At 48.6% G+C, this 14013-nt stretch overlaps 1 protein-coding gene across 7 annotated transcripts in view; it reads right to left on the bottom strand.

The window, feature by feature from the left end:
• The window catches only part of FBH1 (F-box DNA helicase 1), a 48919-nt gene that overhangs the window by 8752 nt on the left and 26154 nt on the right, over positions 1–14013 (bottom strand). For 6 of the 7 annotated variants that reach the window (XM_060659353.3, XM_078450486.2, XM_060659357.3 and 3 more), the window contains 7 exons: positions 13734–13870; positions 11699–11798; positions 11486–11607; positions 9426–9501; positions 8641–8838; positions 8012–8137; positions 6387–6493 (listed from right to left, as the gene is read on the bottom strand). In XM_060659353.3, coding sequence (XP_060515336.2) covers positions 6387–6493; positions 8012–8137; positions 8641–8838; positions 9426–9501; positions 11486–11607; positions 11699–11798; positions 13734–13870 — 866 coding nt within the window. The remainder of the gene's footprint in view (positions 1–6386; positions 6494–8011; positions 8138–8640; positions 8839–9425; positions 9502–11485; positions 11608–11698; positions 11799–13733; positions 13871–14013) is intronic. The other variant, XM_078450484.2, reaches the window with a different exon arrangement.

The raw sequence follows: 14013 nt of genomic DNA, 5'->3' as shown, positions 1-14013 counted from the left end.
CAACCGATGCAGTCACCCAGGTGCGCCCGTAATCCCTAGCTATTACATATGATGTTCCCACACATCCACATGACTTTCTGGGGACTCCCACTGATCTCTCTCTTCTGGCACCAACACCAGACTGCTTACATTTTTATACTTAGAATATCCATCCACAAGTCCCCACACCAGTTCTTCCTAAGTTGGCTATTTTGGGGCTATCACTCTTCCATATGAATTTTAGAATCAGTTTATCAAATTCTAACAGGATTAAGTCCTATTGGGCACTGAGCATACCCCTTAGGGAGAAATTCCATTTCCAATCCATAAATAGGATCACTTTTTTTAATACAATTTATTGTCAAGTTAGTTAACATACAGTGTACGTAGTGTGCTCTTGGCTTCAGGAGTAGATTCCCATGATTCATCACTTACATACAACAGTGGTCATCCCAACAAGTGCCCTCCTCAAAACAAACACACAAAAAAACATAAATAGGATCTTTAAGATGCAGAGGGACCCCACTGGGCAAAAGAGTCATTTCAAGGTCCAGCAATTGCTAAAAGCTAAAAAAATAAAACCAACTTTTAAAATCCCAAACAAGACAAAGAAATCTTTCCACATAGATGATTAGTTTGAAAACAGTCACGGGCGCACCGAGAGGCACAGTGCTATAGCGGGATAGAGACAAGTGTCCATCTGGCCCGAACCGGGATTCCATGGCACACGTACATGAGGCCGACTCCTCAACTCCCCAGATCTTGCTGGTGGATCTAAAACTGCCTAAAAGCTTCCCTCTGAGACCATAAATTCCACGAGACCGTGGAGCGCATTACTCACTTTGTTACCCCTACCCCTCTGCACATTAACAGGAGCTCCATACATCTAGTCTGTCATCAAAGTGAACAAGTGAATCAAACCACCTGGGGCACCTGTCTGGTTCAGTCAGTAAAGCATCCAACTCTCGACCTCAGGGCTCTGTGTTCAAGCCCCACGCTGGGAACGGAGCCTACTTTAAAAAACAAAAAGCTGACTCCCCTCTTCAGTGACATCTTGGGTCTCCAAGGCTGCCACAGGCATGAAGACCAGGGGCTGCTGGGAAGCACGGCCACCGGAGGAGCTGCCAAGGGCTTACACCAAACCGTGTCAAGGGCCGACAACAGGACTACGGCCAGCTGTTGAGAACTATCCCAAGGAGGAAAAGCAAAATCCAACCCCACGGCTTCCTCTGAACCCCCGGCCTTCAGGAACCCAAAGGCACGGGACACCACTGCCTACACATCCCTCCCTTAAGCGATGCCAGGCTGTTTGGGTTCTAGATGCACTGGCCCCTGGCCGGCAGTCAGGTCCTCGGCTTACAAAGGGCCGAACATATATCCCTCGCCAAGGATTTCCCAAGGGCGGTCCTGTCACCGTCCTCACTGCACAGGTGAGGCATGGGAGTTGAGAAATGAGGTCACTTACGCAGAAGATCAGAGAGTTGACCACAGCAGATGTGGGGCCCAGGGCCGGTGGTCTTCCGGCAGCAGTCAGAGGTCCCTCCTAGGAAGTGGCGATACAGAGCTACACGACAAGCACATGACGACGGCAGCACTTCAGTCGTGTAAAAAGCACGCCGAGTACCGCTGACGGAGCGAGTGCGTCCCTGCCCCGACCACCGTGCCTCTCCTCTAACGCTGGCTCTCCCCTCGACGCCTCCCTCCTGGAGCTCCGCGTCTCTGAGGGCCCCCGTGCCCCCCCTCCAATACAGCCCCCCTCGGGCCGCGTGGCGCTCCTCTAACCTCTCCTCCGAGGCGCCGTGATTGCTGCGGGGCCAGGTTTACAGATTAGGAAACAGAAGCACAGAGCGTGCGTGACGCGCCCACCTAGTGCCCGGGCGGGAGAGCTGGGATGTGCACGGAGGCGGTCTGACCTGGGGCCGTGGACTCAGGCCCGGCCTCACAGCAGGAAGGACGCTGCTTCCACCCAGCGGACGAGCACTGAGCACCAACTCCGTGCCACGCACCGTTCTGAGCACGTGCCTGTGCGGCTTGGAGTAAGCACTGCGGGGCCGGGGGGCCGACAGTGGTCCCTGAGCGGCCGGCCCAGCTGCACGACGCCTCATTCAATGAGGCGATGACTCCCTTCACTTCCTCAAGAGTTAAAGAAACAAAGCAACAAAAAAGGCTTCTGCTGATCAGCTAGATTTTCCAAGGGGGGCAGAGGAAAAGGAGGGTTCGAAGGACCACAATGGCCTCCCAGCCCAGGTAGCAGGAAACAGCGGCTCACTTCTGTTCTAAAGCCTCCGCAGGCAGGACTCCACTGTTCACGTGCTCTCTTAGTCTATAACTATCGCCCTGCTTCCCCACAGCCTTCCTCTCTGAGCAGAGGGGGGATGTAGCCACTTCCAGAGAGGATGTCCCCAAACAAAGTCCTAAGTTGTGACAAAAAGCAGAAGCATTTCCTCTCACGCAAGGGCCCTCAAACTCCAATATCTGTTCACACAGACGGGCCGTATTTCGGGCGTTTCCTCAGAGCAGTTCTGCGAGCAACAGATGTCTTCCAGCCCAGTCTCAGTAAAGACGGAAGTATTTCTCTAGACTCCGTATCCTTCTCCTCATGGGGGAAAACTCACGTTCTCCATAAAATGTATGCCATAACCAACAGATAAGCTTCCAGTTAGCTTTAAAAAGCCTTCTGACTCTTGTTCGTAACTGGTGGACTGTAAGGGCTACAGCCACTGTGAAGAATTTGGCAGGCTCTACAAAAATCTCACGTCCGTTTACCCTTTACATAGAAACTGAGATTCTAGAACGTATTCCCCAAGACGCACTGGTAAAACAGAAAATGACTTGTGCCTAGGATTATGCCTTGTGGTATTAATATTCAAAGCAAAAGACTGGAAGGAACTCGGTAGCCATTAGTCAGGGACCGTATCAGTCATGACACACTGACCCAGGGACTACTACTCAGCTGTCTCAAGGGTTGGGAGAGAGTTTCATGAACTAATAAGAATGAGTGATCTCCGCGCACATTTCTCAGTGACAAAGCAAAGTTCAGAACATTAGATAGAGGATGTTACCTTTCAAGAAAAAAAGAGAATAGAAACATTTATACATATTTGCCGATACTTGCAAAAAGAAACACCACAGGATGAATCAAAAATGAATTTTAAAAAACAGCGATGGGGTGCCTGAGTGGCTTGGTTGGTTGAGTGTCTGGCTCTTGGGTTCAAGGTCCAAGCTGGGCTCTACGCTGACTGTGTAGAGGCTGCTTGGGATTCTCTCTCTCCCCCTCTCTCCCTGCCCCTCCCCTGCTCGTGCTCGGTCTCTCTCAGAATAAACTTTAAAACAAATTTTAAAAGTAATAATAATAAATCATAGCTATAATGATGGAAGGAGAGATTCTGACGGGACAAAGACAGAATGAGACTTTTAACACTTTTTACAAAGTTTGCCTTCGGAGACGTAAGTGTTTCACGTATTCAAAAAAAAAAAAACAAATCAAAAAGAAGCAAAGCGATCCTTGTAGAGACAGTAAGCAAACAGAGGTTACCTAATTGTAACCAAATTGCTGGATCTGACCACAGGGGAAAATGGACTTCCTTCAAGGGCCCTCAGAACATGGTAACAGCACATCTTTAGTGGGATTTGGAGAAAGAGAGCTCTTAGAAAATCTTAAATTCCACTCAGTATTCTGTTAATAATACTAGTGTCGTTTTACAACTTTTATATACAGTAGAATGGCGTAAATAACCAATAAATACTGTTATGAACCAAGATCCACACGAGCCCACAAGAAAGCAAATCTAGCATGTGGAACATTCTGTAGGACAAGTGGCTCAGAGACAGAAGCATTAAAGAAAGGAGGGGTCTTAGATTGTTCTGAATTATGAAACTTAAGAGACCTCACAACCAAAGCTTAATGTGGACTCTGATTTGAACAAACCAACTCAAAAAAGGCATTTTTGAGACAATCACAAAAGTATGATTATGGACTGGGTGGCAGAGGCCACATGGAATTGCTATAAATTTTACAGGTTATGCCAATAGCACTGTAATTATGAAAAAAAATCCATTTTTAGAGACATACTCTAAATACATATACATATGATTTGTATATGGTAATTTTAGAGGTGCATACTCCAAATATGTGTATGTATGATTTGAATATGGTAACTCAATTTATTATTTTCTTGACTTTTGAATATCTCAGAATTTTCATAAGTTAAAAAAAATCCCATTTAATACATGTGAAATATCACCGCTCTATAACACTTCCACTAAAAGTTACCAATGTGACAATTTGCTTTTGTTCTAAATCCAACCACCAGTGCAGCTATTTCTAGGAGAAAACTACACCATAGGTTCTAAAAAAAATACTTACGATCAAAATTTACACAAAAACTCATGTAACAGGTAGAGATTATTTGTACATAAAAATTATTACAGTTAACCCCTGAGCAACTCTGAAATGCATGGGTCTACTTATACATGCATTTTATATAGTATTGTGCTGTAAATGTTATTTTCCCTTCCTTACAATTTTCATTTAACTTACTTTATCTTAAGAAAATCATGTATTGGGGGGGCGCCTGGGTGGCTCAGTCGGTTAAGTGTCCAACTTCAGTTCAGGTCATGACCTCACGGTTTGGGAGTTCAAGCCCCACATTGGGCTCTGTGCTGACAGCTCAGAGCTTGGAGCCTGCTTCAGATTCTGTGTCTCCCTCTCTCTCTGCACCCCACCCCCCAACTCATGCTCTGTCTCTCTCTCTCTCTCTCTCTCTCTCAAAAATAAACACTAAAAAAAAAAGTTTTGGGGGAGTCTAAAGCTATACACAGATTTTCAATGGTGTAGGGTATGGGAGGGGTGGGGGGGGTGCTCGGTGCCCTTAACCCCAGTGTTGTTCAGCATCCAATGCGTTTCTACTTCCTCCCCGGGTACTGGTTGAGACATCAAGAAAAGCCACACTTATCTGTCAACCATGGGGCCAAATCCAGCCCGGTGCCTGCTGTAAATAAAGTTTTATTGGGACACGGCCACATCATTCACTACTGAACTGCCTGTGGCTGCTCTTGTGCTCTGACAGCAGAGTGGAGCAGATTAAACAGAGATCCTATGGCCTCAAAGCCTGAACTATTTACTGTCTGGCCCTTCACAGAAAAAGTGTGCAAAGGTCTGCTCCAGGTCATCTCTAGAAACCAATCAGGATGCCATCAAAAAAAGGGCTCTTGCTCTGAGCTCCGACACGTGAGCGGGTCACACACGGTGAGACCCGGGTGAGGCAACGCCACGTGGGGAACACGCAGCTGACTTCAAATTCCAGATGCATTCTTAGGGCCAAATGGGCCCGAGGGGCTCCAAGGAAAAAGGACAAGGAGGCTTGAAAGACAAAAGTACTATGAAAATGCAAAGTGATCAGTCTTATGCAAGAAGCTTTAGCTGTCTTCATGGGTCAGAGTATGGATCTGCAAAGTTTCAAGCTGGAAGGCTCAGACCATCTCCCTCAAGTATGTGAAGAGAAATCCTATGTGTTGTCTTGTTTACCATCTGTCTCTTCACCTAGAAATCGGGCTCTGGGAGGGCAGCGATCCCCTCGCCCACCACCCCACCCCCGGTGCCTCGAAATGGGCATCTCTGAACATCAGGGTTCTGTGTTTCCACCACTTAACAACGCAAGGACTTTGACCGCCATTTACTGAAAACTGACTACCCCTCCACACCTCTGCCCGCCCCGAGGTTCAAAGCCGTTGGTGGCAGTGCTTAGATTCTACAGCTCCAAATATTCTCACCACCCTGAGAGAGCATGAAATACGGCGCTTGGACTAACTCATCCTGCTCTATAAAATCCTTTCTGTTCTGGAGAGCGCGAAGAAGGAAAGAGTATTTATAAGCTGACACCTGAAACTTAAGCGTAAAAATTAAGTATCTTTGGTTCAGGGAAAGATGGACTACTACTCAAAGCAGTGACTTAGAGCTCAAATTTCTGGTGTAGTTTCCAACAGGGTTGAAAAGATGAAATGGTTTATGTTCCGACCTGTGAAAGGCAGCAAAGAGTCAGAAATCAAGAAGGTGGGGAGCAGGTTGGTCTGTAAGGGGTGAAGACTGAGCACCGACCTTTTCTGGCATCTCAGCCCCACCCCTCCCTGGGACGGGGGAGGTGCCTGAATATTCATGCTCCCCTGCTGAGGACATATTCCTTCCAAGCCGGCCAGGGAAGGGGAGGAAGGAAGTGCAGACACAGAAAACACTCTTGCTGGTGTTTTCCCAAGAGCCACCAGCCCCTGTGCGCTGGAGCGAGAGGAGCCCTTCTCTTCCCGCTCAGGAGCCTGAACCAAAGGCCTTCACAGGCCACAGACTGACCCCTCGTTCAAACGCATAAACTGTGAATGTCACGAAGTTAACTTATGCTACTGGTTCCTCTTACCCCAGCTAAAGTCAAGATGTTCTCCAAGGACTTGGTCATGATGAGACGCTTCTTGGCACGAGTTACCGCGACATACAGTAAATTCCATTCATCCTCAGAAAACGACTCTGAAGAAAGTAAAGGGAAGAAGTGGATCAACTCAAAAGCCTGCTTACGACAACGTACGTCTTCATCTAAATGTTTACCACCCCTCCATGCTCCCCCACTAAGAAAAACCACTCAAGACCGGCTGGCCGTATACACAAAATTTTCCTACAAATACCACCTCCAAAAACAAACAAAGACCTAAAAGACTTGTGGCACGAAACGCCAAGTTTTAATTTGTGCGGCTGCTGGTACATCCCAGGATCCTGCTCACTAGTTACTCAACACCCGTGCTGTGCCCGGTGCATGTTTTTTCATCCACTCTCCCAGTTCCCTTCATGACAGCCAGGTGGCACTGATGGGGGAAACTGAGGCTCACAGAGTTCGAGTCACTTTGACACACAGGCCAAGGCTAATAAGCAAGTGCCCAGGAGCCGAACCCAATGCTACTTATCTCCAAAGCCCACATTCTTTCCTTTTCCTGACACCGTCCCCCTCCCTTACTCAGTCCAAGCTGGAAACGTCTTGGGCTGGCACCCGACGAGCAGGGAAGAATCACACATTACGAGGCTTTCCCGCCTGCCTGAAGCCACTCCCCTCACATTCACAACAGCCAACACGATGCTGGGAGCTCGGTACCGAGCGGCTGAGGTGTCAGTACGTGTTAGGCTGTTACACTGTGTGCCTTAAATGGGTAGACTGTATAGTATGTGAATTACAACTCGATAAAGCTGTTATAGAAAAACCAAAAACACACATACGGGTTCAATGACCAGCAAGGGAAAAAAAAAAAACAAAACAAAACAGTAGCATATTAAGTAAACTCTTCTTCCCCAGTATCGAGCCACTCTTATCTCTCAAGGGCCCTTCCTTGCCTCCCTCTGCTCTAATTTATCTTCAACACCACGTCTTTCTATAACCTAACGAATATATTCATGGGAGATAAGGAGTTTCTAGTATTTCTATTTGCACCCCACCGATGTACCCTATGCCCCAGATTCAGAGTTCACAGTTAATGAAGCGTTTGTTTGCAGAAAAACTTCACATGGTTTAATTCTACGATTCAAAACCATAATAACTGCACTGATGCTCAAAGCATAACAAATAGCCTTGAGTATAAATTTATATCAAAAGACAACACAAATTGCTTACTTTTTCACCTTTTAGGATTTCCTGGCCTCTTTAAGAAAAAGGGGATTTAATTTTAAAAAACAACACTTGGGTGAGCAGGTCACCTGTGTATGTTAAAGCTTAAATGAGGCTGGGCGTCGGGTATGCGGTGGTGAAAATCCCAGAGCTGAGAGCTGGTATGGGCAGAACAGGCCGGCCGTGGGCACAGCCATCCCGCCAGCAGCCCTGGGGGGTGGGCCAAAGATAGGCGTTTCGAAAAACACAGTACAACAATAAAAAACCACAGAACTGGAGCTGTTTTTCTTCTAGAAGGATCCTGCCCAGAGCCCATACCAGACAACAGAAAGCAGGCCATCCAGAGGAGGTGCCCAGCCCCCCCTCCCCACCCCCCCCACGCACAGGCTCCTCACCGACTCTGAAGTGGGGCAGCTGTGCAAGGTTGTGCCTGGCGCAAGGCACTTTCACAAAATCGTCCAAAACGTGCACAGTGTCAAACTCCAAGCCTTTGGCTTTGTGTACAGTGCCCAAAATGTACTCTGGAACAAACAGAGAGCGTACGATTAGATGGGGGCCTGACAGGGGAAGGACCGGGACAGGAAAGGAAAAGCGTGCTCTCGCTGCTTTACTCCTAAAACCAACGTTCCCTCACCCGTATGTTGCTCGGCAGGGAAAGAGGAAACAACAGTCAGGGGGAAAAAAAAAGAGAGAGAAATAAAATGAGGGGATGTAGCAAATTCACTAAAGGCGAGCCAGTCCATCGGAATCACACCCCCGGGCCCACGGGGACCTGCGCACCCCCGGTCTGCCGGCGAAGGGCCAGAGGCCCACGGGAGCGCTGGGCGGCCAGCCCAGGCTCACACACGGGGCCGAGTGCAGACACGACCCAAGCGCAGGGCCCCCAGCGAACAGCCCCTCTGCTCCCTTCCTCCCAGGAGGGGCTGGGAGCACAACACCCTCGTGGCCACACGGGATTGCATGCAGGAAGTCGAGCGCCCGACCCTCGTCCCGCCAGGACGAGAAGAGGCCGTGCCCTCCTTACCTGCGAAGTCCAGGTCTTCTATGTGACACTTCTCTATCCTCTCCACCAGTTCTGGAATCCTGATGTTATACTTCTCAACGACTGCAATCTTGGCCTCCAGCTCCTTATCCTCAGCCGCGGTCACATACCTCTTGAAGCCACTGAAGCCCTCCTTGTGCACCCATCTTCTAATAAACTTGTCTTTAATAACGAGGTTCTCTGAGGAGAACACGCACTCGGGTTAACACGACGGGGCCGCACTAGACTGCGGCATCGTAAGCAAACGTCTCGAAGCTGCGAGATCCGGGTTCTAGTCCCGACTGCATCACTAACCTGCTGTGTGACCCGGGGCAAGTCAAAAAGGACCTGTGCTCTAGCCTCTCTGTCTCCAAACCGAGGCTCAAGAGCCCTACCCTTGGCATCCTTACCTACCTCACAGGGATGTGAAAAAGCGCAGGACGGGAAAGAAATGCGCTCCAGAGTGTTAGAAAGGATCGTGGGGGCCCATGCAGAGGTCTCGGCGGGTAAAGGTGCCAGGCACACAGAAAGATGGTGAGGGAAGACGGCCTGGGGGACCAACATTAGGCAGAAATTCAGACTCCTGAGAGAAGGGTCTGGAAAGAGCTCTCTGCACCTCTGGCAACAGGAGGCCTCAGGCATCCGGCTCTGGGTGGGAACAGAGCCACGCCTGCTCCATCCTTCTCCAGGGAAAACAAGAGTGCTGACTCAGAACACGCCCAGCCTTCTCCCATCCCTTGTCACTAGAGCACTTTGGTCCACTACACCACTGCCAGGAGGGTACTCACGTTTCTTCCGTTCTTCCTCTGGCTGAAGAAGGATCCAAATATCAATGATTCTGTCCAATCCAAATGATTTAATCCCCTGAAAAAGTTTTGTGGTGGGATTTTTGGTTTTTTTGTTGTTCTCCATGCGAGTTTGTTACTGTCATTGTTTTAACAAAACAAAGTAAAGCAAACATAGAAATGGGATTTGGGGGTGAGAGGTTTTCTTGGGAACGGATCCCAAGTTGCACCCCAAAGCACACAGACAGAACGCGGGAACCTTCATCAAGTACAGAAGCAATGGGTTGTCACGCAGCCTGAACACTCAGGATTACCAAATGCTAAGTTCCGGCTGCCACCTCTAACTCTTCCGATGTTTAAAAAAAAAAGAGGGGGCAAGAACCTGCTGCACGTTGCTTTCTTGTCAAAAAGGGGCAATTTAAATTGTCTACCTTCCAGGGGTGCCTCGGTGGCTCAGTCAGTTAAGCATCTGACTTTAGCTCAGGTCATGATCTCCTGGTTTGTGAGTTCAAGCTCCGCGTTGGGGCCTGCTTTGGATTCTGTGTCTCCCTCTCTCTCTGCCCCTTCCCTGCTCATGCGTGCTCGCTCACTCTCTCTCTTTCTCTCAAACATACATTAAAAAAAATTAAAAATAAAAAAATAAATTATCTATCTTCTAGGGACAGGAACATGGCTGTAATGAAAGATACAATAACGCCTGAATACAAAGTGTGGAGTATGAACATTTACCCCCTCTCTTTGGAGGAAAGAGCTACACTAGAGAATGTCTGCAGGCCCAACCTGTTGCATGTTGTAAAAGGTTAGCTCCTGAAGGAGAGGGGCTGATCATATTGTAGTGTACCCCATTCTACCTAGCAGCACAAGCTCAGCACTGCCGGGGTACCCCAGCAGAGAAGAGAGCCACAACCAAGGCGCCACACTCTAAGGATGTGCCATCATTTTGGGAAGGGACACATAAGCCATTAACATAAAACAGAGACCAAAATAAGACAGTACGTGTTATAGTTGGAAGGCAGATGTAGTCAAAGGTGCTGACACACGCTTCAGACAGCTTGGGGGCGCGACAGAGGGACAAGAGTCGCTTACGGTCTACCATGCCCAGCATGGGCAACACTCCAGAAGTGCTATTTTCTTACAATAACAAAAATGCGTGAATTACACTAAACCACTAGATGAGATACTGTACTCACGTAGCAACATGATAGAAAAGGAGCTTACGTGCAGAGTAAAAAAAATGCACATTTTTATGTACACTATAATTGCAATATGTAGAAATGCATGTCTATAAAGACAAAGACATATATAGCAAACTGAAAAGTAGTATCTGAAACACTGAGATTAAGGGTGATTTTTTCCCCCTTTAACTTCTAAAACTTCTGTAACTTGGTTATATAATCTTTATCAATAAAAAAGAAAACTGAACATCTTTTGATTACGATTCACTGACTCCATTTAGTGAGGACCTACACATAGTAGGCCCTCAAAAACACTTTTTCATAAAAGGAGCGAATGTCTTTTAGTCAGCTAACTTTGCCTCCAAGAGTTAAAAATGTCGCACACGTGTCACTTAATCCTAACTTCCCCATGAAACAGGTAAAGGAAAGGCATTGTTTTTGTCTCAGAGATGGAGAGAACGAGGCACACAGAAATCGTGACTTGCCAGAAGCCACGCAAAGTTAGTGACAGAACCAGAGCTAGAACCCAGGTGTTCACACTGTCTACACTGGAGCCCGCCAGCGCTCCCCAGCTGTGTTGGCAGCCCACTCGTTCTCAGGCTAATGAACAAAACACACACACTCGCAGGTAGCCAGCTGGCGGCCTCATTTGCACAGCCAAGATGAGAAGGGCCTTAATTTTTCAAGAAGTGGAAGGAAAGGTCCTCAGTCATCACTGAGTGTTTATAGGAACGTCCGGCTCACATAATCAGAACAGCCAGGGGCAAAGACTTTGGTCCCGGTGCAGGCAGTGCCCCAAACTTGCATAATAATCCTAATTAAGTTGACGGTTTTCATCGGCTATGTCTGTTTCTGAGCATGAAGCAGTCAACAGAAATTTACTCTTACCCCAATCAAATGTATCCTGGCAGGCACTTCTCCTTCGGTCACCCGCACAGCCTCATCAAACACATTGGCATTGGTCCGGGACAACAGGGCCACCTGCCCCTTTGTGTCACCTCTAATGCCACCTTTTGGGAGAGAGTACAAACTGTGGCAAATCCAAATAAACAGGAAAACTAATTTTTGTAGCAAATAAACAGAGAGTAACCGAAGCCTTACTCTGATGGTTTCCTCCGACCAAAGTCTTTTTCCTTACTCGCTTGCAGACATCCAAGATAGTAGCTCCCACATAAGCTATTTCTACACCAAATCTAAAACTCTGCGGGAAAACGACAAAACAAAAGGAGTCAACAACCCCTCCCTGAAGTACGTTAGCATGTTTCTATCACCACCGAGTCCCGGCCTTGCCAAACCCAACCGGTCACCCCCGACACCCGACCTGGAAAGGGGATGGGCCGATTCCCCATGGTAAGCCCACTAGGACTGGATGGAAGAATCTGAACAACCCAACCATCGCTGACTTGACTTCAAGCTTTCAGAATTGCATTTTTCCATCTCGAACCTTCAGGCTACCTATTTTTCTTTATTCCTTACCCCCAAATCCACACCTAGGAAATTCTCCCACCATGGGCTCTGTACTATTTTTCCCACCACGGCTACCAGCTCCACTCAGCTCAGCAACCCGAGCTTCCTGCTTCACCCCCTGGGTCTCTCCCTCCTGCTGCCAAGCGAGTCTCTATGCCTCTGACACATGACTCTTGCCCCGCACACTTTCACTGGGCCACACCCTGGCCACAGACATGGAAGAGCAGCACGTGAAGGAAAAGGTGATGCGTGCACTTTCAACATCCCTCACAGCCTTGATTCCTTTTATTCCCCAAGACCAGTGGAAAACTTTTAAGCAAATCTACCCTTCCTTCCAAATCAAATCTAATGAAAACGTGTAAACTACACAAAAGATGGAGGGAGGGCGGGGGGGCTTCTCCCCTTGCCTCGGAGACTCCCTAACATTAATTTAAAACCACGGCCCCACGCGGCCGGCCATCAGTAGTAGCTTCCCTTCTCAAGCATTCCCTCCACCTCCCTGCCTCCGCACACGGCAGAACAATTCCCCACCCTTCAAAACCTGGCCCCATACCCAACGCTTCCTTGATCACTGCAACTAGAAAGACACCACTTGTCTCCAAACTCCTGTATTTATGTATGTATTGCCCTCTTCCAGGCATTTATGACTTAAACACACTCTACGTGCTTCGGTGAACGTCCAGAATGCTGTCGAAGGAAAACACGAGACTCTGAACAAATAATACTTGGCTGCTGCAGAACCATTCGGCGTGAGCCGTGCCCCAAAATCTAAAAATAAAATACCCGTGAATCCATATTGATGTAAACGACTGAATAACTAAGTGGGGGGAGAAGATAAAAATCTTCTTTCCAGAAGAAATCTAGACAGGTACTGGAAAAGGGAGGATCATTCGGGCTTTTTCAGACAACCAAGGACGCCACCAGTTGTCAGGCTGGCGGTGGCAGACAGGCGTTTTCCAAAATTTTCCTTTCACTTGAAAGCAGGGGTTTTCTCTTTGGCAACAAACATTTGTCAGCTGTTTTCCTTGAAGTCACAGCTCCCTCCGTTCATTTTTGAGAAAACGCCAAACACCCAGGTCTGTCAGCCGCTCTCTCGAGTCCCAGCGGCGCCACACACGACAGCAGGCCGCTGAGCTCACAACCCGCTCACAACAGCGCCCGTGCGTCAGGGCGGCACCGTGCGTCAGACGCGGCCGGCAGGCACGCTCGGGCGTGCAGACGCACCTTACTCGCCCTCTGCGCTTCGTCACGCAGAATGCTGGGGACGTACCCAAGGGCCAGCAGTCAGCGACGTCTGCTGCGTCACCAGGGCACTCTCGAGTGAACCGCTTGTTTGCTTTACCCCAAGGGCGTCACAGGGAAGAATACGAAGACTGCCAGCACCATTTGGTGCCACCCCCTCGATTCACGGGAAGGCGCCGGCAGTGCGAGTGAGAACACGGTGACAGAGGCGCGTAACTTATGCAAACAGTTGGGACTCCGCAGGCCCCCTGAGCAGCACGCAGCACACGGCACCACGGCGGAGAAGCGAGGATTTGCTACACGCCCTGCGCCCGACGGGAAACCCTGCGCGGTGCCTGGCGCACGGTAACCAGCGGAAAACGAGGCTGGGGAAGCGTCATGCTCGCTTATATGGTTCCGGGGACTCGGAAGCAGAGAGAGCGCTTACCTGTGTGAGATAGAAGACGTGCGTGTGAGGGACTGTAAACAGAGCATTGACCGCACCGCGGAAGGTATAGATCTGTTGATGTGGGTCCCCTACAAAGATTTTCCCACATGGCTGAGACAGAACTATGTTCATGATAGCTGCAACCAATAAGAGGCACGGTAAGAGAGCTGAAGGATGCCAACTCACAGAGCAAAAAGAAACCATATTTACCACAGAAAAAGATGAAAATGCTTTATGAAACTAAGCCAGGGCACTCTGGACAACAGGGTTGTCTTTCCCT

This window comes from Panthera onca, chromosome B4, assembly GCF_046562875.1.
Source record: "Panthera onca isolate mPanOnc1 chromosome B4, mPanOnc1 haplotype 2, whole genome shotgun sequence".
NCBI lineage: Eukaryota > Metazoa > Chordata > Mammalia > Carnivora > Felidae > Panthera > Panthera onca.
Note: the sequence above shows the minus strand (reverse complement) of the source record. Positions and strands in the feature narration are given on the sequence as shown.